This window comes from Podarcis vaucheri (assembly GCF_965113315.1).
Source record: "Podarcis vaucheri genome assembly, chromosome: 6".
Taxonomy (NCBI): domain Eukaryota; kingdom Metazoa; phylum Chordata; class Lepidosauria; order Squamata; family Lacertidae; genus Podarcis; species Podarcis vaucheri.
In genome coordinates, this window is record NC_138764.1 from 29281951 (window position 1) to 29307229 (window position 25279).

Sequence of the window (25279 nt, forward strand, 5' to 3'; positions counted from 1 at the left end):
GCGGGTCTTGGTCCAACCCCTTTCGCCTTCCTCTCGCGCTGCGATGGATGTTTGCGATCGCAGCTGATTCACCGGGAGAGCGGCTCAAGATCCGCGGGGCTGCGCGTGCCCTCGCTTCCTCGGGAGCCAGCCGCCCGGAATCTCCGTTGTCCCGACGATGTGAAATCCCGGCTTGGCTCCCGTCGATTGCAGGTTAGGCGACCGTGTGAAGCCGCCAACACGCGAACGAGGCCGGCGGCGGCACAGTGTCCTAACCGGGGTGTGGGAATGATGCGGGAGAGAAGCAGCGTTTCGTGTTCAGACCGTGGAAGAAGAGACCGAAAGATCTTCTGCATCAAATGAAATGCCTCTTCCTAGCGGCTTATTTTGTGTTTGTGTGCGCTTGGCGGTGTTGTTTATTGGCTAAGCGGGCGGGTAGATCGGGAGACGATTTTTATTTATTTTAATTTTTTACAAGGCAAGGAAATGGGCTGATGGCCTGCATATTGCACGTGGCGATGCTTTGAACAGCTCCTAAAATCAGGCAGCGGGTCCCTTTATTGGCAGGGAGCCAAGCCGCACCACCATTGCCTGCAGGATCCATGCTCTTTCATTACTCCCCATCCCTCGCCCTTGCAACTATTGCTTTGCTTAAGGTTTTGTAACAGTAGAAAGGGGGTTGGTGGTCCCCCCACCCCAAAGTGTGCATGCCCCCCCCCCGCTTTGAATGCTGTTTTGCCTGCAGCCCAGCAAAACCCGTTTGCAATTTTGCGTCTGCAAGCAGCCCCTTGGGATCTCAGCTTTACAAGCCCAAATTTTGCAGCAGGGGATTGCTCAGCGCTGTGTCCCGCTAGGTGCGCTTGGGTTGGCCACATTCATATCTGGATAGCCTGAACCCATCTGTGCACATTTGGGAACAAGCCCCGTTCAGATCAGCGGGGGCTCGTTCCCAAAGTGTGCACGGTTCCAGGCGGCAAGTTGGAAATAGCGCTGTGTTTTAGTAATGATGGACCTCCGGGTATAGGGTGGTATATAAATTCAGTAAATAAAAATAAATAAATGATTGCAAGCACACTTCTGTGGAAATGAGCTCCGCGCAGGTCAGGGAACAAGTTGCTCAGTGGAGCTTGCCTAAGATCATACCGAAAGGGTTGTCAAAACAAGGGATCAATCTGAGTTCTACACTACTCTAGTAGTAGTGCATACCTATGTGCGATTGCCGCTCATATTTAGCCCCCCTGAAAATGAGACTACGGTTATCTCAAGGTATAGTGTACTCAGTACTTTTTTTTAGGGGGTGCTCAAATGTATGCAGTACAGCGGTACCTTGGGTTAAGAACTTAATTCGTTCCGGAGGTCCGTTCTTAACCTGAAACTGTTCTTAACCTGAAGCACCACTTTAGCTAATGGGGCCTCCCACTGTCGCCGCGCCGCCGGAGCACGATTTCTGTTCTCATCCTGAAGCAAAGTTCTTAACCCGAGGTACTATTTCTGGGTTAGCGGAGTCTGTAACCTGAAGCGTCTGTAACCCGAGGTACATCTTTTTTGTGGGGGTTGTTTAAAAGTGTGGCACTTACTGTAGCAACTTCATGGTGAGTCCTGGCACCTATTTTTCGGGGGGGGGGAGCACTGAGTGTGCTTCAGCATAAAATAAAACCACCCAAAAAGCAAGCAGTTGAGACAGATACATGGGAAGACAGAAATGGGGGGAGGGGCTATAAGTACATCACAAGCTAGAATTACCATGTTTTCTGTGCATGAGCAAAGTGCTAGTGCAAACTCCCTGATAGTTCTCACTTTGATGCTTTCCCAGCGCAAGTAGGAGAAACAGCCCAGAAAGCTGCTGTTAAGCTTGGCAACTTGTTTATGTCTGAGCCTGGGACTGTGGTTTGTATTGCTTGGTCCCTGCTCCTGCCAACCTAGCAGTTCGAAAGCACGTCAAACCACTCTGGCGGGAAGGCAAACGGCGTATCTGTGCGCTGCTCTGGTTCTCCAGAAGCGGCTTAGTCATGCTGGCCACATGACCCGGAAACTGTACTCCAGCTCCCTCTGCCAGTAAAGCAAGATGAGCACCGCAACCCCAGAGTCATCCACGACTGGACCTAATGGTCAGGGGTCCCTTTACCTTTACCTTTACCTTTACCTTTACCTTTACCTTGGCAGCATAGATGACTAGCCTTCAAATCTTGTTTGTTGTCGGCGGACGAATCCTGGCTTATTCCGGAGCAGCAAACTGCAGACCCAGGTTCAGATGTGATGGGAAGCCAGGGTTAACTGTTTCCCCCACCCATGTTGGGGAAGAGCTACTAGGAACGGTTAGTTAGCGTCGGCATTTGAAATTCACCAGGCCCATTTTGCCTCTGCCTATTGGCCACTTGCAACCAAGTAAAGATGCCCGGGCGCCAAGATGGCGCCAGATATCTCCACCATCTGGAGGTGCAGGCCTGGGGGTCCTTGGATTTTGCCTGTTTTCACACACTAGCAACGCATCCTATAGAAATCTTTGTCATGTTTTACCTATGCAATCAGAACGGGAACCAAAAAGTCGTATTGAAAAATACGACTTTCGAGCCGTCTGGCCCCAAAATAACTGGACATACCTTTTTGGTGACTGTAACCCTGGTTTAAGAAGCCATTTGGCACCTAGTTTATATATCTGCCTTTCTAACCCTGGTTAGCATGCACCAGCCCGTTGCACATGAAGAATAATCCACAATAAGACAGCAACCCTGGTTTAACATGACCTATGAACGTTGACCATTATTTTTTCACTTGGGATTGCATTATAGCTAGAAGTGTGATCCTCAACATAGTTGGCTGTAACTGTATATTTACAGTGCAGCCTTATAATACCTACTTAGAAATAACTCCCACTGAGATCTGTGGGACTGACTCCTGGTAAATGTGTAAAATTGTAGCCTTAGCTGCACAATGAGTGGGACTTACATATAAATGATAGCTGGGCTGCATACATTAGGTGGAAATAATAAGAGGTTTTTATAGCTTGAAGATACAAGTCATTTTTTCTCCGCAATCAAAGAGAAATAGGACAGCTAACCACACAGTACACACATTAGCAAATTTGTCGCCCACATGTTTGCCTGCTGGATGATTTTGCAGAAGCCCACCTGCAAGAATGTATTATTGTGAATTATTTCATTTTCCAACAGAGCTAAAGGCTTTCCAAAACACCGTTCCCTGGCACACCAACTAATAACTGTAAAGCTGCCAGTGCAGGAATGAGGTGAGTTCTTGCAACAAATTTATTCCTCTTTTGAAATACTTTACGTAAGTGCTTTTTTGAAATTAAATTATTGCCTGTGCGTCTAACTCCTAGAAGAAGGGAGAAAAATGCTGCTATAAACGTTAGGAAGTGATTATAGGAAATGTTGCTGCTGTGTTACTGAATCGTAGCTTGCCTCCTGGTACCCTTCTTATGTGCCTCAATATCAGATCTGTACTCATATGTGATAATTTTTTATTTAAAGAAAGGGAGTCTGTGTTCCTAAACACACTGCTACCTTGCAAATCATAGTTTCATTTTGTGTATGAGATGTTGTCACTGATGGCCTGATCCTATAAACCGCTAAATAGCTAAAGAGCAACAAAAACCCACACCGAAACCCCATTGTGAGCACACCAGTGGTGTGTACTGTGAATCAGTTGTTTGTTGCTGGGGTATATAGGAATAGGAGCAGAGATCGGTTAAATCTTAATGGACACTATCACTAATAACTCTGAAATCCACAGTTGGGCAATACCTTTACTAGGACTAAGCAGACTATCACAAGAATGTACCAGAACTATTTATCTGGCAAGATGTCACACAAAGCAGCAGGCGACCAGGGAACGGGGAAAATGAAGACATTTTTAAAAATACAAAAATTAGACTGATGGAGTATCCGTAAGGTCAGCTGAATGCCAAGATGGAGGTTGCGGGTTGAAATAGCCCCTCCCAGGTGCTACAGATTTCAGGTTTCTGAAATTCCTAGGATTCTGAATGAAGAAGCAATGGCTCTGAGAAGTTTAAGTCCAGCTTGCAACTCAGTTCAGTCCCAAACCTTAAACAACTATGGGAGCTAATAAGTCAGTGATGGGAACATCCCATATAGGGCTTTCAGAAGTTCCATCTTTATTGAGTTGTTGTTCGTCTGGCTTCCACAGCATGCCTTTGCTTCATATTAGATCTAGGAGCAGAGCCTTCCATCTAACATTCACAGAAACCAAAGGTGGTTTGCGTTCTGGCTGAGACACGGGGGGTTGTGGTTAATTGTGGTACCCAGTAGCTCCCTCAAAGGGGACCTCCACACTGGTTCCAGGAGACCCTCTCTGCTCCACAAAGTGCCTGGTTCATCTTCTGAGGACTCAGTGTCTAGGACCAGCTCAGGGCTAGGCTTAACAGAGTATTTCTTAGCATATATCCTTGATGTGGCCAAGTACTGCTCTGACGATACAAATGAAACAGTTGGCTCATTCCACTACTCTTCTCCCAGGTGACATTTGTTCACTTAGGCATTCTTCCTATTGGTTCCCACCCCCCGACCAAGTGTATCTGTTTCCATATGCCTATTGCTTCTTTTTGAATTGCCTTGTGTCTTCATCGATGAGCCTTTGACGTTTCAATTCCCGCATCTGAATTGGATTGTTCTGCTTTTATTGGATTGGAACTGTTACCTTTGCCTAAAAGCACAGATCAATGATGCCCTAGTGGCACAAAGGGTTCATGTATATAGGAATGGAGACGGAATCCATTTTACACGGAGTTTGGTGGCTCTCCAACCTTACTGTTTGTCACATCACAAAACCGCTTGTATTGAGTGCCTGTTTATGTCCGAGCGGGGGGGGGGGGCATTGTCAAACATTCACATTGATATGTGATTTAAGACCCATAGCAAATTCTCCACTAACTTCAATCCCTTCAATTTTAATTTTGTATTTTGCGAGGTTTGACCATGACTGACTGACTCCCCTCCTTCCTCACTTTTTTTTTAAAAAAATAAAGGTTTTATCACACCTGTAAACTACCTGGAAGAATTATGGGGGTCCGGCTACTTCACTTCTCTTCCGTTGTGATCCTGCTGTTGCTCCTTGTGGCAGGTGCGTTAACTGCTTTGCTGCCAAATATTAAGGAAGACAAAATGCCCAATTTGCGGAGGGAAAGAAAATCTCAGAGCCAGATCGCCTCGGATTCCTTTACTCTCATTATGCAGACGTACAATCGAACTGACCTTCTGCTGAAGCTTTTGAATCATTACCAAGCTATCCCTCATTTGCACAAAGTGATTGTTGTGTGGAATAACATTGGAGAGAAAGCCCCTGAGGAAATATGGAACTCCCTGGGACCGCACCCCGTTCCAGTTATCTTCAAGACACAGACAGTAAATCGCATGAGGAACAGGCTTCAGGTTTTCCCCGAGCTGGAAACAAAAGGTAATTATTGGTGTGTTTCTCTTCTCCCCCACCCCAGGAACTATTACTGCTTTACACCATCATTCTCAGTTTGGGGGGGGGGTTACAACTAAGTGCTATTTCTCACCATGCATCTTCATCACTTGATGGCTACAGCATCAAGCGATAACGTTCGTGGGTGAATGCACAATCACGGATCAGATTCCGCAAACAGAATTTCCATGCATCACCTAAAACTACGGATGTTGCAGATCTACAAAATTACTTGTCTAACTGTATTAACTTGTCCAGCTTGTCATTATGAAGTAAGCTGGGACACGGTTGGTCTAAACCATCAAGCCTCTTAGGTTTGCCAACCATAAGGTTGGCAGTTTGAATCCTCCTTTTTGACACAGGGCTAGGTGCCAGAACCTCTGTGGTTATGTAGGGTGGAGTTTGACGTTGCACTAAAACCAATGCTGCCATCAGCGTGAGTGAAACAACCTCCCTTTTCTTCCTCCATGTGCTGTTTTGGAGGTTCTCCCTATCCCCCGAAGTTTTTTTGAGCGGGGCATGGGAAAGGTGGGGAGGTAAACCCCATTGTTCTAATGGCAGGGGAACAACTTAGTGGAATCCAACTCCTAGTTTCTAGGGCATTTCCCTAGTGCCTAGGACCATGCAGCTGTAGCGTTCTAGGTACCAAATAGGATTGAAGACCTCTTGAAGAAGACTCCAGTGAGATTGCCCCCTTATTGCTAATGTTTGAAGAAGCGTTCAATCCACTGATGTCCTTGGTGGAGAGACCAGGCAACTTGTTCTGGATTTTGGAATCTGCCTCGGAAAGAAAAAAAAGCAAGCAACCCTATTTCCTGGAATTTTTGCTGAGCCAACTTCCAGTTCAAGCCATGGAGTGTTTTTCCACCTTTGCCTAAAACGCAGGTGCTGTTGTTCTTTTTTTCAACAGAGCAGCACATTCAGTTGTGCGTCAGCAATGGATGAGAACTCAAGCGCTGTACGGGCACTTATGAACCAGCCCTGGAAGGTCAACATTCCTAAGCCTAAGAGCTCTTAAGTTGTTGTTGTTTTATGTGACAGAGAGACACCATCAATTCTTCCTCCGCAGTACCCTCACAGTTCCTGCACTGACTCCCTCTCCCCAGCTCCAGTCTTCTGCTTTTCACTCACTCCTTAACAGCAGTTGCTAACATGCTTCTTCTAACACAGCGTTTCCCCAACTTGGGTCTCCAGCTGTTCTTGGACTACAGTTCCCATCATCCCCGGCCACTGGTCCTGCTAGCTAGGGATGATGGGAGGTGTAGTCCCAAGGATGTGTGCATATAGAACTGCCCCCTATTGTATAATAGCATGCAAGGGGCTGTTTCACCATCTTCTGCTCACCTTCAGGAAGCACCAGCAAACTCCACATCTCATTTTGGGCACCCTGGGATTTTTCACTTTTTGTTCACGTCACTCAAAGTACAAGATCCTGAGCCTTGAAAACGTTCCCTAGATTGTGGTTCATCTCTCACCCTGAAAAGCAAGCAAAGTTTTCTGTTCGCCCCCCCCCCCCAGCAAGCGTAATCACAGTGAATATTGTTCTAATTTGTCATACGCCTTTTGCTTAGTAATGCCTTTTTAAATGTGTGTTCTCATCAAAATGCATTTTCCCTCTGTTCAGCTGTTTTGATGATGGATGATGATACCCTAGTTAGCGCCCATGACCTAGTTTTCGCTTTCTCCATTTGGCAGGTAATGTCTGCATTTTGCTTTGCATGCCTTGTTTTTAATTGTACTGAATTATTATAGTGTTTTTTGGTATTTCTCTAAGGGTGCGTAGTTACCTAGGAGTAAGCACCAAGGAATGTAGAAAGACATAGTTCAGAAAGAAAAAGATTTGTGTTTTCACATGTTCCTAAAAGCAGTGATCCCCAGAGACTGTTAATTTCATTTGTCTACGGCTTTATATTTCTAAGAAAATCTCAAAAAGTAGTTTACAACTTACATTAAAACATCAAATAAAACAATCTTAGAATAAAACATTACAGGAGAAAGTCAACTATAAAGTATACATTCAAAGCAGGAATAATTAGCAGGAAACTAAAATACTATATTTAAAGATTTTGAACTAGAGCATTACAAAGAAGGTCAACTACAGAATGCACATTTAATGCAGCAAAGTTAACAAAAAATACCTTCAAAAGAAAATGTTACTAAAGGAAGTCAAATATGCACATTTAAAACAGCAAAATTATCAAGAGACTAAAAATAATACTTTAAGCGAGTGGATTGCAAGTCTGTCAAATGGGGGCTGGAGACAGTGGATTAGGCTGAGCTTTGTAGATCAGCATCTTACACACACACACAGAGAGAGAGAGAGAGAGAGAGAGAGAGAGAGAGAGAGAGAGAGAGATGGGCTTACCAAATGACCACTGCCTCCAGCAAGGCCTCTATTACATCAAATGCAAGCCATTACTGTAGCCATAAAAATGATATAGGGCACCTGCAGACATCCTTTTTATTGAGCACTTATCATGCTTTGTGCCTATGATGCTATTGGAGAGATCACACATGATCCTGCTTTCACTGTTTGCACCTACAATTGGAGTTTCAGGGTGGTCACACTGGCTTCATTTCCAGTCAGTGCACATCCAGTAACTTGCCTTTGAGATTCCTGACTCTTGATATAGTTTTATTTGTTCAAGTGTATTTTTGCAGAGGCGACACTAGGTTTCATTTCACCCAGGCCAAAGCCCCTCCCCATGCACATTTGTGCACACACACACACACACACAGAGAGAGAGAGAGAGACTGGGAGCTTCAATGGCGTCCTTCTAGAGGTTTCACCTGGGACAAAAAAACCAGCTAGCCCCCCCCCCCCTGGCTACGGCTCTGAATTTTGTCTGCTTTTGTTGCTCTATATTCCCTCTGGACAATGGGAAAACATCTCGGAACAAACTGAAGCAGAAAAATTCCACCACTATAGCACTACTATTGTGTCAAGAACACCAGCCAGGAAGAACCCTAAATGTTCTTTAGTATCTGCCCATTTTATGGGCTTGTGAATTGTACCCACTAGGAAGTCTAATCAGATGGCGATGTGTTAACAATTCCCTTCGATTCAGCGCACGAAAGCGTGCAGTTTATTGTCAATTCTTCCGCTTAGTCTCTTCCCAATTGATTATAGGATCCTCTGTGATCATTCGGAACGAGGCTCTGAATGAACCGTCGTATAATAATATTTTCTTTTTCTTTCCAGCAATTCCCAGATCAGATAGTGGGTTTTGTTCCTCGAAAGCACTTGCCCAGCTCTTCGGGGATATACAGTTATGGAAGCTTCGAACTGCAGAGTCCTGGCAATGGCAACGGAGACCAGTATTCCATGATTCTCGTAGGAGCTGCCTTCTTCAGCAGTGAATACCTCGAACTCTTTCAAAAACAGCCTGAAGCTGTGCACGCTATGATAGACGAGACTCAGAACTGTGATGATATTGCCATGAATTTCTTAGTGGCCAAACATACTGGGAAGCCCCCGGGCATGTTTGTGAAGCCAGTTGACATCAGGAATTTGGAGAAAGAGAGTAACAGCGGCTATTCTGGAATGTGGCATCGGGCAGAGCACTTACTCCAGAGGTCCTACTGCCTCAATAAATTGGTTAGTATCTATGGCAACATGCCCTTGAAATACTCCAACATCATGATTTCTCAGTTTGGCTTTCCAAACTATGCTAATCACAAGAGCAAAATGTAAGGACGCGATGCAAGGAAATGCTTGACGTGCTTCCCAGCGATTCAAACGGTAAGCTAAACAGAGAAGGGCGTACCTTATTCGGAGCTTGTGTCTGCAAAAGGTCTGGTAGAGCATTCCTTCTCTCTGCTCAGCATGCAAAAACCTTCAGTTGGAATAGAAACAGCAAATAGTCTTGTGGCTCCTTAACAACTCACAAATTTATTGCGGCCTAAGCTTTTGTGGACCGCTGTCCACCTCATCTGTCCTATCAAGTGCTGTCCCGAGTTACAGGTATATATATATATCTTCAGTTGGCTTTGTCATTTATCCCTCGCTCAGTAGCCGGCCGCCAAACTACCCGCATGAAGATACGAGTATGCCAGAAGTACAGGTGTGTTTGCGTGATCAGTGTCGCTAATACATCTCCTCTAGCAGAAGTTGAAAGTCCGCAGGAAAATGTATTACTTGCCAACCTCACCACATAGATATGTGTCAGCATTTGTGACCTGAAAGAAGGAACCAATTTTCATAAAGTTTCCCCAGCAGTCCTTAATCATCAGGGGCTAGCAGGCCAGTGGCTATTTGCAAGTCTCTGTGTGATGCTTCATTTGCAGACCGTACTCCAGTGTTGCTTGTAAGAATATAAGACGTGTCCTCTTGCATCAAGCCAGAGGCCCATCTAGTCCAGCCCCCTGTTCTCACAGTGTCTCACCAGATGCCTATAGGAAATCCACAAGCAGGACCAGGAGTACAACAACACCCTTATGCTCCCAAGCAACCGGTATCCATAGACATACCACTTCTGATGCTGGAGTCAGAACATAGCCATTACAACTGCTGGTCATTGATAGACAAATTCATTGAAGATTGGGCTAACCCCCTTTTGAACCCTTCCAAATTGGCCGCTATAACTACATCTTGTGGAAGTGATTTCCATATTTTTAACCACCTGTTGTGCAAGGAAGTCCTTCCATTTGCCTGTCTTGAACAGTAGTGTAGCAGCAAATTCAGAAGTCCTTTCATGATAGTCGCAGCCAATCATGAACAAGGTTCTATAATTATACTGTCATCTTATTATGATACAATAAATAACAATTAGGGATGCAGTACAACGATCTGTGCAGATCTCTCCGTGCTGCCCTTCAGCTAGGTCTACTAGGTTCTGTGCTCATACATGGGCAAGTGATTTGCCGTGCTGCAATATCTTATTTTGGAGGGACTTGGTTTGTGTTTTTCATGAAGTTCCATTGTACATATTGGAACATGAGCACCATAACCTTGAAACTGAAGCACCTTTTGTTTTCAGTGTTCCTAAATGCTTAGCTTTGGAGCATACAGAACAATTCGGTGTTCTCGCACCCCTTCTCAAGAGTCGGGCTAGGCATATATCACCCAAAACCAGTTTGAGGTCCATATCATGGTATCGGTTTCATAATTTTTGACCTGGCATTATATCACCAATCATGGTGTGTGTGTACGCTATGCAAAATGTAGGAAAAACCGTGAAGCCAGCCAATGCCTCTGCATAGCTCCATCCTTGTTTTGGACCTGATGATGATGGCATTAAGATACATCAGTAGATCATGATGTTTAGCCGGTGATATATCATGATGTTGAAAACCAGATATCGCCCAGCCCTACTCAAGAGAGACCCTAATAGCCAATCCTCAGTGGATGACTCTCCTCCTCTCTGTGCTGATTGGAGCCAATCAAAGGATGAGAAGACTTCTTCTCAGTGGCTAAAAAGCAGCCCTTTCATGCTGATTGGGCACCTCTAGGATGCTGGAGACAAGACACTCTATTGGGGCCCAATAGGGCTTTGACCTTCTGGTCTTGTATCTTCCAACATTCCTCTTCATTGAATGGCCCTGAAGTTCTAATATTATGACAGGGAAAAGGGAGGGGGGACTTATCCCTCTTCACTTTTTCCACACGCAAACTCACTTTTCTAAACTAAAATACATTTCTCCTCCAAAATAAAAGAAATAAATAGTAGGTCCAACTATTCAAAGCCAATCCGCACATTTCTTTGCTTGTGAGATCTTTCTCCTCTGCTCCCTTGAATGTATTTGTTTTAGGAACACTTGTTTGCATTTTGAGATCACTTCACTGTACTGCTCAAGCCAAGGGCTGCAGGGAATTGTTTGCTGAGTTTTCAGATTCTGGCATAACTAGAGGAACATCTCCAGGCTCGTACAACTTGTGCTTTGCTTGCTGTACTTGAGTCTGAAATGTTCCCGTGTCTCCCAATGCAAGGGAGAGATGAGGACCGAAATGCAGTTTCAAGCTTGGGTCTCTTCCAAAAATCCTGTGAAGGCCAGCTAGGTGGGAATCTTTGCAGGGAAATCGGAGAGCAAGACGGGGAGAAGTCAGCACAACAGAGAGACATAACGAAAGCAGGAGGGGAAGTATTTCTGGGTCACTGTCTTCTCCTCTTCTGTCACCTTGTGTTCAGTTACATACACGCCACTGGAGCCATGGCTTTGAAGCCAGAGTGTCCCTATGTACACAGCCATGGGTGATGGTTTATTTTCTTTGTTAACAGCACCAACACTCCGCAAACATACGAGCTACATTTTTAACCACCACGATATTTAAACACACATTTACTGTTCAGAACAGACGTGCTGCACTTTAAAGGGGGGGGGGACATCCAGTTGTACACATGAAGATCTCTCAACTTGATCAGCTGGGTCAAGCGTGCATAAGCCTGTTGAATTGCAGCCCACATCCACAGTGTATATCAGCTACAATGGTGGGCCTCCTGCAACTTGCAAAAATCTAAACCTTGCCTACATACACCGCAAGACCCGCTGCAAAAACAGCAACTTGCATTGAGCATCTGATAGGTTACACCCAACCTGTAGATCAATTGCATTTCTTTGTGCAGTGCCACAACTGTGTATTCAGTGCCATGCAGACGTGTGAAATTAGCCGATTGCTTCCGTCAGGAATTGCAAAACAAAACAAAACCTGTCGCCTGGCTCTGGAATTAGAGCTGTGCTGCCCTGTATAATAAGGTGCCATATTTTCTACTTCCATTCATTCAAATAAGCTTACTTTTAGGTCAGAGTGTTGCGTTTTTGTTTCTGTACTCCGTTCAAAAAATGAGCCAGTAATGTACTGCGATGTTGAAAATATTTCTATTAGCGATCACAGTGGCAGCTAGTTGCAGATGTGGCTGTCTAGTTTGATTGTATTTGATGAAAACTCTCTTTTTCTCTTCCCCATCCCTCAAGTTTTCTGTCTTTTGCTCTTTTATATTCACATGCTGTTGGGTTGTGTGTGTTTTGTTTTGTTTCGTTTGTTCTTTATTTTCTAACCCAAAAAAAGGTAAATAAAGATGTGTAATGATAGTGTCATGTGGTTATTGGGCAAAAGAAACTTGGACGGAAAGCAGGCTAACTGCACTTGTTTACCCAAGAAGCCTACTGAATTAAAGGGGGCTTAAGGTAAAGGTAAAGGGACCCCTGACCATTAGGTCCAGTTGTGACCGACTTTGGGGTTGCGTGCTCATCTCGCTCTATAGGCCGAGGGAGCCGGCGTTTGTCCACAGACAGCTTCCGGGTCATGTGGCCAGCATGACTAAGCCGCTTCTGGCGAACCAGAGCAGCGCACGAAAACACCGTTTACCTTACCGCCGGAGCAGTACCTATTTATCTACTTGCACTTTGACTTGCTTTCGAGCTGCTAGGTTGGCAGGAGCAGGGACCGAGCAATGGGAGCTCACCCTGCCACGGGGATTCGAACCGCCGACCTTTTGATCGGCAAGTCCTAGGCTCTGTGGTTTAACCCACAGCACCACCCGGGTCCCTTACAAAGGGGGCTTACTCCCAAGTAAATGTGGCATAGGGTTGCAGCTGTGCAACCTGATCGGAAATAAGTGAACCCTAGTTTTGAAAGATTGTGTAAGATAACTTAAAAGTAAAGTGCAGTCGTTCTCGAGTATGTATAGCACTGTACACCCCCATGCTTATTCCAACATTCCCACCATTGGGATGCTAATTTACACACACACCCCATCACTTCAAACATATGGGAAGGCAAGATAGACTATTCATAAATGAAAACAATTGGTCCGGGGCCATGCACAGCTACACAGACACGTGGATTGATCTCACCTTAGCTGGCGGATATGTTATGTTCAATCAAGGCTTAGCTCCAAACCTGTGAGATGAGATGCATTGATGAATTGGCCAATATATTTCCTGACAAGGACAATCTGACATTCACTGCTTGGATTTTTCCAGAGATCGTTAAAAAGCTGTTTCATCCCAAGGAGACACTTAATGCAGCCAGATTCATTGGATAGCCTTCCAAAACAGAATACTGTAGTGAGCTCCCATGCATATTTCAGGTAGAGTTCACCCTTTCAGCTCTTGCCACGGTTTTCTGGTACCTTCTACAATATGCCTGCATTAGTACTGTTGTCAGCGGCTCTTGCAGAGTAGCAAGAGGCACTCTCTTAAAATAGTGCATTTCCTTTACCACTGAACAACCACAGCCAGGGAAGTATTGTTTGAATGTGAGTAATGGACGTGGAAAATCCCAGTTAAAAGGCCAGACCCGCTATGACATTCAGCAGATAGCTTTGATGGGTTGTGCGCTCTGACGGATCTGCTTTACAACATTATAAGGCTGCAGTCCTATACCCACATTGAGGAGTAAGCCCCCCCAAAAAAAACTCAATCGGACTTACTTTTGAGTAGGCATGTATAGGATTACATTGTAAGCCACTGGTTTAAACTCCGCAGAGGAAGGAAGTATGCAAATTCAAATAAAAAAAGGACGCATTTGCACAATACATTTAAAGCACTATCATGCCACTTTAAACAAGCATGGCTTTTCCCAAAGAATCCTGGGAGTTCTAGTTTGTTAAAGGTGCTGAGAGTTGTTAGGAGACGCCCATTCCCTCGCAAAGCTGAAGTTTCTAGAGTGGTTTGACAATCAACCCCTCCCAAGAAATCTGGAAATTGTAGCTTTAGGAGGGGAATAGGGCTCTCCTAACAACACTTTGTACCCTTAACAAACTACAACTCCCAGGATACATTGGGGATTTCTGCTTTATATGCATACTGTAGATGGGGTTATAAGGAATCCCTTTTACCTATAATTAAAGAGCAGAGCTTGTTTGCCTTACTTATAAGGATGGAACTTGGATGCTTGATCCTCTGCTGCAATCTTTTACACCAATTAAATGACACACACAGCAGATTAAGTTGTTGAGACTGAGCATTTCTTGAGCTCAGTGAATGAGTTGGGCATAATCCCAAAGGCAGGAACAGGAGAATGTGGCATAGCCTCTTTCATAAGTCCAGAGAAATGTTTTCCTGTGTAATCCCGTTGACCCATATTTAGGTATGAAAATACAGTAATGGAGGTAGAATGATTTCCCGTGGCCCACTACTTAAACAGCTGTCGCTATTTTTGACCTGCCAGAAAACAAGTTCCTGGTTCTTCATCTGATATGACAACTCCTTTGCTGAATTTTTTCCATTTGACCAGCAGATGTCGTGCTTAGGAGTTTTTATACTAAATGTCACCAACACTACAGAGGGCTTAGCTGAAGTGTGAGAAGATATATGCATAGTTGTAGGATTATGCTGCAAATGCTATGTGTTGGTCAGTGTGCACTGATCTACACACACAAAACAAATTCACACACAGGCGTCTTCCACAAGGGCCGACACCAATGCCACTCAGCGAATGCAGCTTTCTCCCAATTGAAGTGCAGAGTGAGAACAAGGACGTTCGCATGGAAACCAAAATGCTTGTTTACAAAGCTATTGTACTACCAACCTTACTGTATGCTTGTGAAACATGTACCACTTATAAATGCCATCTCCAATTCCTCGAAAGATTCCATCAACGGTGTCTCCGAAAAATTTTACACGTCACTTGGGAAGATAGGTGAACTAACACCAGTGTACTCTGAAAGAAGCAAAGATCACCAGTGTCAAAGCAATGATTCTTCAACATCAACTTCACTGGACTGGTCATGATGCCTGATTAGTGTCTGCCAAAGCAACTACTCTCTTCCTAACTTAAAAATGGAAAGCATAATGCTGGTGGTCAACAACAGAGGTTTAAAGACTCTCTCAATCTTAAAAAAATGTAGTATAAACACCTATAATTGGGAAACACTGGCCTGCGAATGTTCCAATTGGAGAACAGCCTTTACCAAAGACGTTGTAGACTTTGAAGACGCTCAAGCTCAGGATAATAGGGAGAAACATGCTAAGAGGAAGGCATGTTTGGCAAACCGTCACCATGATCAACTCCCGTCCGGAAACCTATGTCCTCACTGTAGAAGGACGTGTGGATATAGAACTGGCCTCCACAGTCACTTACGGACTCACTGTTAAGACTATGCTCATCGTAGACAATCTTACTCGGCTACGAGTGATTGCCAAAGAAGAAGAGGAGATAGATGATAGATAGATAGATAGATAGATAGATAGATAGATAGATAGATGATAGATAGATAGATAGATAGATAGATAGATAGATGATAGATAGATGATAGATGATAGATAGATAGATAGATAGATAGTCAGACAGACAGACAGAAATATAGGAAACATAAAGGATCATTATCCAAAGTCTAGCATAATCAAGAGACTAAATAGTTCCAAACACTATTTTCACACACACACACACACACACACACACATATATATATATATATATATATTTGTTTTCGTAGATTTTCACGGGTATAGGAATGCAGGTTTTGGTGTCTTCGGGTGTCTTCCCGTGTAAGAGTTGGGGTGTCTGTGCGACGTTTCGACGAGGTCTCACTCGTCATCTTCAGGCTGGTGCTTTCGGCTTCTTGTTACTGGAACAGAGCAGAGTCTGGTGTTTGAGTTCCTATAAATACTGTTGAGGGGTGTGGTGTATAGCCTCCAACGTTCTGGGTAGAGAGGAAGTTCCTAGATTAGTGTGCCTTTTCTTCTTTTGTTCCTTAATTACTTGAGGGATATCTTGGGTGATTTCATGAGTGATATTCTGAATAACACTGGGTGGGTCATTAATTACTTGAGGGATATCTTGGGTGATTTCATGAGTGATATTCTGAATATCACTGGGTGGGTCATTAATTGTAGATTAGTTGCTAAAGCTCTCGTGTCTTGACCTCTTGAGCTTGTGAAGAGTTTTTCTGAGAAGATGGCTGTGCTGCATATAGTTGTGCTCTGGCTTGGCTTCGTGTATAGGGGCGAGCTATGGTTTTGTGCCTTGTGCCAGCCAGATCTGTGTAGGGATTGCAGGGGGGTGCAGCATCCGGAGGTGCCACTATAGTTTGGTTGCTGGATGGAGTCTGTAATATGTCTGTGGAGAGGGTCTGGGTTTGGGTCTGGTGTGGTTGATTGGTGACGGCGTTCTGTGTGCCTCTGGTTCTGGTGTCGGTTTTTGTGGGGAGGGCTAATTTCCAGATGTCTGGCAGGCGGGACGTGTCGTCACGCTTGTTCATGTTGTGAGGGTGTTTCTCTATCTCGATGGCTTCCATGATTATTCTCTTGTGGTGATGTTCCATGTTAAAGAGCAATTTGGAATCTGCAAAATTAATTTCGTGTCCTGTTTCTTTCATGTGTTGGAAAAGAGAGGAAGTTTTTTCTTCTTTTTTGACGGCATTCTTGTGTTCTGCGATACGTGCATTTATTCGTCTGTTTGTTTGTCCAATGTACGTGGCTGGGCAGACTTTGCAGGGTATTTCATAGACCCCTTGGTTTTCCAGCTGGATTTTGTCTTTTGGGTTTCTGAGGATATTGGCTATTTTTTGGTTGGTGCAGAAGGCTGTTTTGATATTGTGTTTATGGAGGATTTTGCTGATTTTGTCTGTAGTGCCCTTGATATAAGGAAGGAGGGCCATGCCATTGTTTTCTTCTGTGTCTTGGTTTTTGGGGGGTGTTTCTTTTTGGATTAGCTTCGTAACCCTGTTTTTCTGGTATCCATTGGCGATTAACACATTTGAGAGATTCTGTAACTCAGTTGTCAAGTGGTCTTTGTCAGCCAGGCGTTTGGTTCTGGAGATGAGAGTCTTGGCTACGGAGTTTATTTGTGCAGGGTGGTGGTGTGATTGTGCATGTAAGTAGCGGTTGGTGTGTGTTTTTTTCCGGTAGATAGTGTGTCCTAGGGAGCCATCAGGTTTTTTGTAGATTAGGACGTCAAGAAAGGGGAGTTGGTTGTTGTCTTCTATTTCCATAGTGAATTGTATTTTGGGGTGTAGGCTGTTGAGATGTGTGAGGAAGCTATCTAGTTTTTCTTTCCCGTGTGGCCAAATTACAAAGGTGTCGTCAACATATCTGAGCCAAAGTTTGGGTTTGTGTTCTGACTTGTCTAAAGCATTGGTTTCAAAGTGTTCCATGTACAGATTTGCGATGACCGGTGAGAGGGGTGATCCCATGGGTGCTCCTTCTATCTGTTTGTATCTTTGTCCATTGTGGATGAAGTACGTGTTGGTTAGGCAGTGGTTGGTCAGGTCCAGGATGTATTTGGGGGGGTTGTATTTGTTTTGAATGGCTGTCAAGGCTTCATTAATGGGCACTTGAGTGAAGAGAGATACAACATCGAAGCTCACAAGTAGGTCATCGGGATGTAGGTATTGTTTCTTTATTGTTTCTATGAACTGGAAGGAGTTAGTAACATGTGAAGCGATGGATTCTGCATAGGGCTGAAGTTGCTTAGCGAGAAATTTAGCGAGATTTTGTAGAGGTGAGCCTATGGAGCTGACTATTGGTCTGAGTGGTGTTCCTTCTTTGTGTATCTTGGGGAGACCGTAGAGTTTGGGGCATCTGGATGATTTTTCTCTGGGGATGATTCTTAGCTGGATTTCTTCACTGATAGGAGAGGCTTTTATTTTGGATTTGGTGGTTTTTTCCAGATAGGTGGTGGGATCTGTTTTTATAGGTTGGTAGGTAGGGTCTTGGAGTAGATTTGATAGTTTTGCTTGGTAGTCCGATGTGTTCATCACAACAGTGGCGTTGCCTTTGTCTGCTGGGAGAATGATTATGTTGTTGTCTTTCCTCAGGTTGGTGAGTGCTTTCTGTTCTTCTTTGTGTAAATTGCTTCTGGGTGGTTTGCTGGAGCAGAGGATGTTGGTGACTTCAAGTCTGATTTTATTGGCTTCATCTGGGTCGATTTTGGTCAGGCTAGCTTCGACTCCGCATATGATGTTTTCCGTGGGGATGCGTCTCGGGGCGACTGCAAAATCTCTACAAAATCTACAAAATCTACAAAATCTCGCTAAATTTCTCGCTAAGCAACTTCAGCCCTATGCAGAATCCATCGCTTCACATGTTACTAACTCCTTCCAGTTCATAGAAACAATAAAGAAACAATACCTACATCCCGATGACCTACTTGTGAGCTTCGATGTTGTATCTCTCTTCACTCAAGTGCCCATTAATGAAGCCTTGACAGCCATTCAAAACAAATACAACCCCCCCAAATACATCCTGGACCTGACCAACCACTGCCTAACCAACACGTACTTCATCCACAATGGACAAAGATACAAACAGATAGAAGGAGCACCCATGGGATCACCCCTCTCACCGGTCATCGCAAATCTGTACATGGAACACTTTGAAACCAATGCTTTAGACAAGTCAGAACACAAACCCAAACTTTGGCTCAGATATGTTGACGACACCTTTGTAATTTGGCCACACGGGAAAGAAAAACTAGATAGCTTCCTCACACATCTCAACAGCCTACACCCCAAAATACAATTCACTATGGAAATAGAAGACAACAACCAACTCCCCTTTCTTGACGTCCTAATCTACAAAAAACCTGATGGCTCCCTAGGACACACTATCTACCGAAAAAAACACACACCAACCGCTACTTACATGCACAATCACACCACCACCCTGCACAAATAAACTCCGTAGCCAAGACTCTCATCTCCAGAACCAAACGCCTGGCTGACAAAGACCACTTGACAACTGAGTTACAGAATCTCTCAAATGTGTTAATCGCCAATGGATACCAGAAAAACAGGGTTACGAAGCTAATCCAAAAAGAAACACCCCCCAAAAACCAAGACACAGAAGAAAACAATGGCATGGCCCTCCTTCCTTATATCAAGGGCACTACAGACAAAATCAGCAAAATCCTCCATAAACACAATATCAAAACAGCCTTCTGCACCAACCAAAAAATAGCCAATATCCTCAGAAACCCAAAAGACAAAATCCAGCTGGAAAACCAAGGGGTCTATGAAATACCCTGCAAAGTCTGCCCAGCCACGTACATTGGACAAACAAACAGACGAATAAATGCACGTATCGCAGAACACAAGAATGCCGTCAAAAAAGAAGAAAAAACTTCCTCTCTTTTCCAACACATGAAAGAAACAGGACACGAAATTAATTTTGCAGATTCCAAATTGCTCTTTAACATGGAACATCACCACAAGAGAATAATCATGGAAGCCATCGAGATAGAGAAACACCCTCACAACATGAACAAGCGTGACGACACGTCCCGCCTGCCAGACATCTGGAAATTAGCCCTCCCCACAAAAACCGACACCAGAACCAGAGGCACACAGAACGCCGTCACCAATCAACCACACCAGACCCAAACCCAGACCCTCTCCACAGACATATTACAGACTCCATCCAGCAACCAAACTATAGTGGCACCTCCGGATGCTGCACCCCCCTGCAATCCCTACACAGATCTGGCTGGCACAAGGCACAAAACCATAGCTCGCCCCTATACACGAAGCCAAGCCAGAGCACAACTATATGCAGCACAGCCATCTTCTCAGAAAAACTCTTCACAAGCTCAAGAGGTCAAGACACGAGAGCTTTAGCAACTAATCTACAATTAATGACCCACCCAGTGATATTCAGAATATCACTCATGAAATCACCCAAGATATCCCTCAAGTAATTAATGACCCACCCAGTGTTATTCAGAATATCACTCATGAAATCACCCAAGATATCCCTCAAGTAATTAAGGAACAAAAGAAGAAAAGGCACACTAATCTAGGAACTTCCTCTCTACCCAGAACGTTGGAGGCTATACACCACACCCCTCAACAGTATTTATAGGAACTCAAACACCAGACTCTGCTCTGTTCCAGTAACAAGAAGCCGAAAGCACCAGCCTGAAGATGACGAGTGAGACCTCGTCGAAACGTCGCACAGACACCCCAACTCTTACACGGGAAGACACCCGAAGACACCAAAACCTGCATATATATATATATATATATATATATATATATATATATATAATCACAGAAGACTGTTTCCTTTAACAGATAGGTTACAAATGGAATATTGTTGCCAGCTCATATTGACAGCAGATCAATCAGAAACAAGCATCTTCATTTGCTGCTGCCTTGATCAAGTGCTGAATAAACAACATGTATGATAAATTCCCACATAAATGAAGGGGAACCATGTTTGAGAAAGAGTGGTAGAGATGAGTGGGGGGAAAGCATCGAAAGACTGCAAGTAACAGATAAACAAGCAATGCAAAGGCTTTCCTAACAGTAATCCACAACTAGCTGGACCAGGGTTTCCCAAACTTAGGTCTCCCGCTGTTTTCGGACTACAACTCCCATCACCCCTAGCAGGACCAGTGGCCAGTGATGATGGGAACTGTAATCCCAAATCAGCTGGCAACCCAAGTTTGGGACACCCTGAGCTGGATTTTCACTGGCGTAGCCTGACGTGTTGCGAGAGTCATTTACTTCTGCCTGGAGTAGACTTGATATGGTGGGAGGGTTTTTTCACCTGAGCCAGATTCACGGGCCAATCAGATCCAATGGAAGCCCGGTACTTGTGAATGATAGGCTGTCCTTAACATGGGGGTGGGGTTATAAGGAACAGGTTAGTTCCTTCTAGCTTCTAACTGTCATTGTGGTCCCAAGAGTCCAGGAGCCCAAAGAGTAAGGTGAGGTCCTAGTCATTTTATAATGGCAATTCCCTATTTTTTTAATGTTTGCACAAACTCTCACCTGGTCACAAGACCCAAGGTCTCAGTACCTTCCTATAGCACTGGTTGGGGATCTTTCCTAGCTTTGCTGTTGTATCAATAACACTTCTGGCTGTTATTTATTTTCAGGAAAATATTAATGTGTCTGGGAAGGCTATGCAGGATGAGAAAGGGGGGCATTCATAAGATTGTATCATTTATTATTATATATGCAGGATAGCTAGCATATCCTAGGTTTTATTTTCTCAGTAACTTTAGAACTACTTCCTTATCCAGTTTTTAATAGGTTAGTCACATTTGCAACCTCCCACCATAGCACTGCTTTGGACAACTTCACCTGCAGATGTCACTTATCCCCACACTATGGAAAATGTCTCTTATTGACATTTATTTGCACATCAAGCTGCTGAGTGCTGAGACACGACAAGCTTTTTGGGTCAGCTAGAAATCCTCTATTTTTAACACTTTAACCACTGCAACTATATACCAAAAAGTGAATTAACTATGGAACCACCCATATATAAACATATGGAGCAGATGAGGCCAAGGTTATGACTGTATGTTGTAACTAACAATTGAAAACTGGAAGTGCCAAATATATATATATATATATATATATATATATATATATATATATATATATGCAGGTTTTGGTGTCTTCGGGTGTCTTCCCGTGTAAGAGTCGGGGTGTCTGGGCGACGTTTCGACGAGGTCTCACTCGTCATCTTCATTTCGGATTTCTAGTTTCTCGTAGGTTCTTGTCAGCTGGAAGGTTTCCTCCCCGTAGAGGTGAGATATTTGCTTTCGTAGATTTTCACGGGTACAGGAATGCAGGTTTTGGTGTCTTCGGGTGTCTTCCCGTGTAAGAGTCGGGGTGTCTGGGCGACGTTTCGACGAGGTCTCACTCGTCATCTGACGAGTGAGACCTCGTCGAAACGTCGCCCAGACACCCCGACTCTTACACGGGAAGACACCCGAAGACACCAAAACCTGCATTCCTGTACCCGTGAAAATCTACGAAAGCATATATATATATATATATATATATATATATATATATATATAGCGGTTTACATGGAGGATTTGCACATACAGTACAAACTCCAGTGTTTGTGAACATGTCTGTGCAAGATGGTCTAATTATTTATGTGAAAAAACTCCTCACACTACCCAATGGCCAGAACCCAAAGCACATCTTCACATACCTGAGACTAAAGAACACCAATACTATTATTATTATTATTATTATTATTAACATGTGTTAGCTGCTCTGCAGCACTTGTTTTCATGTTCATAAGAGTTATAGGACTCTATCAGACATTCTCTTTGCACTTGCTATGTCTTTCATGCTTCTATCAAAGCTACAACCCCTCTTCTGAGAAAACAGATGCATCAGCAAGGCTGGCATTCTTGGGCAGCTGCGGAGAGTCCACTCCGAATGCCTGCCCTGGGCTCCCCCTTTTCATTATTTCCTAGACAGTGGCGGGGAAAGGGGAGCGGAGGAAGGCCTTTCACATTTGCTCATCAGTCTCTTTATAACCACCATTGTGATGTGAAGCAACAAGTTCTATAGTCTCAAGGTAGACAATCCCAGTTTTGTTCCCACCATTTGAGGACACACTAGCTGTAAGAGTGCCATCCGCTAAGGTTATTATCATGGGTTACTGAAGCTATGAATTCAGCAAATTCTGAGTTATGTGCAAAGTCCAGACCATCTGAAATGGTTCAAGCTTCTCTTCACGTAAACACATTTTATAGGGGCTGATCCTTTCTCACTACACTTGTTTTTGACAGTAGCTTCTTGCACCTTAGCACTTCCTGCTCTGCTTTACATATATTGGGTAATGTTCTGCAGCTTTAATGGGATTGTAAAAGGTGTCACATGAAATAATGGCACAGAACAGATGGGTATCATCGTCTGTTACAGCCTACAGGTAGATCCAACAGGGAATTGCTTTTTTGTTGTACTAGGATTTGCCAATCAGAAGGTGGGTGGTTCGAATCCCCACGACGGGGTGAGCTCCCATTGCTCGGTCCCTGCTCCTGCCAACCTAGCAGTTCGAAAGCACACCAAAGTGCAAGTAGATAAATAGGTACCGCTCCAGTGGGAAGGTAAATGGCGTTTCCGTGCGCTGCTCTGGTTTGCCAGAAGCAGCTTAGTCATGCTGGCCACATGACCTGGAAGCTGTACACCGGCTCTCTTGGCTAATAAAGCGAGATGAGTGCCGCAACCCGTCAGACATGACTAGACCTAATCGTCAGAGGTGCCTTTACCTTATGTTGGCTGAGTAGCTTTCCTTGCTCTTTAGTTCTGAATGTGGACACAGAAACAGGTGGTTTATTTTTTGTGATCCTGAGGGTGTGTATGTGTTGGTAATGAAGCTCATGTACAGAGGAAGCTACTGTTACTTCAGTATGGGTTAAATCTGATTAACAAGATTCTTATGAGGCCAAGGCTATAATCCTAAACAGAATTGTGTGGGAGTAAGGCCCACGGAATCCAGGAATCGACTTCTGAAGAAACATGCAGAATTGCCTTGTACAGTCTCAGATTTACACATTAAAGAAATGGTCATGGCTATTTGCTTACATTGGCAAAAAGCCCACTGATCAAAGTGAAACTTGTGTCTACATTAATCATGCCTAGAATATGGTTTTGCTATAACTGAGATGGAAAGTCCCTGTTAAAAATGTCACCTTGGCCACAAACTCGCCCAATCCCCTTAAACCAGCTCCTATTTGTCTGTCTCAATAGCCTACTTCGTAAGGTATTACAGTAGGAGCTCTGGATTGCCTGAAATGTGCTATATAAATGCCAAACATGCCTTGACAGGGGTTGAGAAACCCAGTCTTTTGTCTTCCTACCATCAATCTAGGGCAATTGTTTTATGTATTTATTTTGTGTTTTAAATGAGACTTGCTTCTAAGTGAACATATTCACAAGCTCATGACCCCCTTTCCTTTACCCTTTGCAGCCACAAGCGTTTTCCTGGAAGCTGCTGCTGCTGCTGCTTCTTCGGCAATCCTTCGTAGCCGAGTAAGATTGTCTTTCATGAACATGGTCTTAACAGTAGTCTGTAAGTGACCATGGAGGCCAGTTATTCCTTCCATACGTCCTTCCACAGTGGGGACATTGGTTTCCAGATGGGAGTTGATCACGGTGAGGGTCTGCCAAACATGCCTTCCTCTTAGCACATTTCTCTCTTTCGTCCTGAGTTCGAGCATCTTCAAAGTCCACGATGCCTTTGATAAAGGCTGTTCTTCAATTGGAGCGCTCGCAGGCCAGTGTTTCCCAATTGTCGTTTATGTTCGCCTTGAGAGAGTATTTAAACCTCTTTTGTCACCCATCAGCATTATGCTTTCCATTTTTAAGTTCGGAACAGAGTAGTTGCTTTGGAAGACAGTAAGCAGGCATCCGCACAACATGACCAGTCCAACAAAGTCAATGTTGTTATAGGAATTCTAAGGTCTCAAATGTAGAATAAATGTTGATAATTGCACAATGTAAACATGCATGCATAAGTATATAAACCACATGTCTGCAATAGTACAGGTGAGCAATCCAAAAGCCATCTTGCCTCTCCTAAAGACTCTAAATATTTCCTCTGCCTCCTTACTCTCCTTTGCCTGAGAACACTAGGCAGGTAGCAATCAGGGGACGTTCCTGAAGGGATTCCTCTGCTATATCTATGAACCTCCTTTGTATTGTCATGGTTTACCCAGATGCTCTGCATTGAGGGATGTCTTATGGGCATCCTGGTTGTCTTATGAAATGCTAACGTTTTGTGTAAACTGTGTCTGGAACCATGTAAAACTTGCTAAATCCTCGGGAATATCACCCCTTGGCCTGCCTGAGCCACAGTAACCCCACCTTATGTGTGATGCAATTTCTGACTGTTTGTAGAGGGGATGTCCTCCTTCTCCACGCAAAATGCAAACCCTTAAAAGAGATGTTTCGTCTGGGCTCTGCTCTGGGTCTCGCTTACCTCCTTGCTAGGAGGGGAGGGAACTCAGTGGCAACAGAAAAATGAAGATCTGCCTTGCTTTCGCTGCCCTCTGACCTCCATCCATTCATCTCTGACCGATCCTGGACTTGGGGGACTCAGCCGCTTGGGGAGATGGGCAGCAAAAGCCAACCACCCCTATTTTTCTATACCAATATTGAAGAAGCATTGCTTCACCTCGGGGATGGATCTTTGCTTCCTGGAAGCCAAGCTCACCTGG

General features: G+C 44.2%; 1 protein-coding gene and 1 long non-coding RNA gene across 3 annotated transcripts; one reads left to right on the top strand and one right to left on the bottom strand.

Moving 5' to 3' along the window:
- On the top strand, nucleotides 1-12448 carry EXTL2 (exostosin like glycosyltransferase 2). Its single transcript, XM_082227985.1, has 5 exons — nucleotides 1-192; nucleotides 3150-3223; nucleotides 4982-5409; nucleotides 7046-7116; nucleotides 8624-12448. Exons 2-5 carry the CDS (start codon nucleotides 3219-3221, stop codon nucleotides 9113-9115), a joined length of 996 nt encoding a protein of 331 aa, XP_082084111.1. The 5' UTR covers nucleotides 1-192; nucleotides 3150-3218; the 3' UTR covers nucleotides 9116-12448.
- Nucleotides 11632-24279, bottom strand: LOC309535202. Of its 2 annotated transcripts, XR_014221105.1 has the most exons (3): nucleotides 24022-24279; nucleotides 14894-15025; nucleotides 11632-13407 (listed from the first exon to the last, which is right to left on the bottom strand). It is a non-coding gene; the product is annotated as an uncharacterized lncRNA (long non-coding RNA). The 2 variants fall into 2 exon arrangements; XR_014221106.1 differs by lacking the exon at nucleotides 24022-24279 and having other exon boundaries at nucleotides 14894-15531.
- Nucleotides 24280-25279: the final 1000 nt, after the last annotated feature.

Excerpts from the sequence above, each read along its gene's own strand:
- EXTL2 (XM_082227985.1), top strand. Across the intron at positions 5,410-7,045 it reads CCCCGAGCTGGAAACAAAAG|CTGTTTTGATGATGGATGAT; the intron begins GTAATTATTGGT and ends CCCTCTGTTCAG. Across the intron at positions 7,117-8,623 it reads TCGCTTTCTCCATTTGGCAG|CAATTCCCAGATCAGATAGT; the intron begins GTAATGTCTGCA and ends TTTTCTTTCCAG.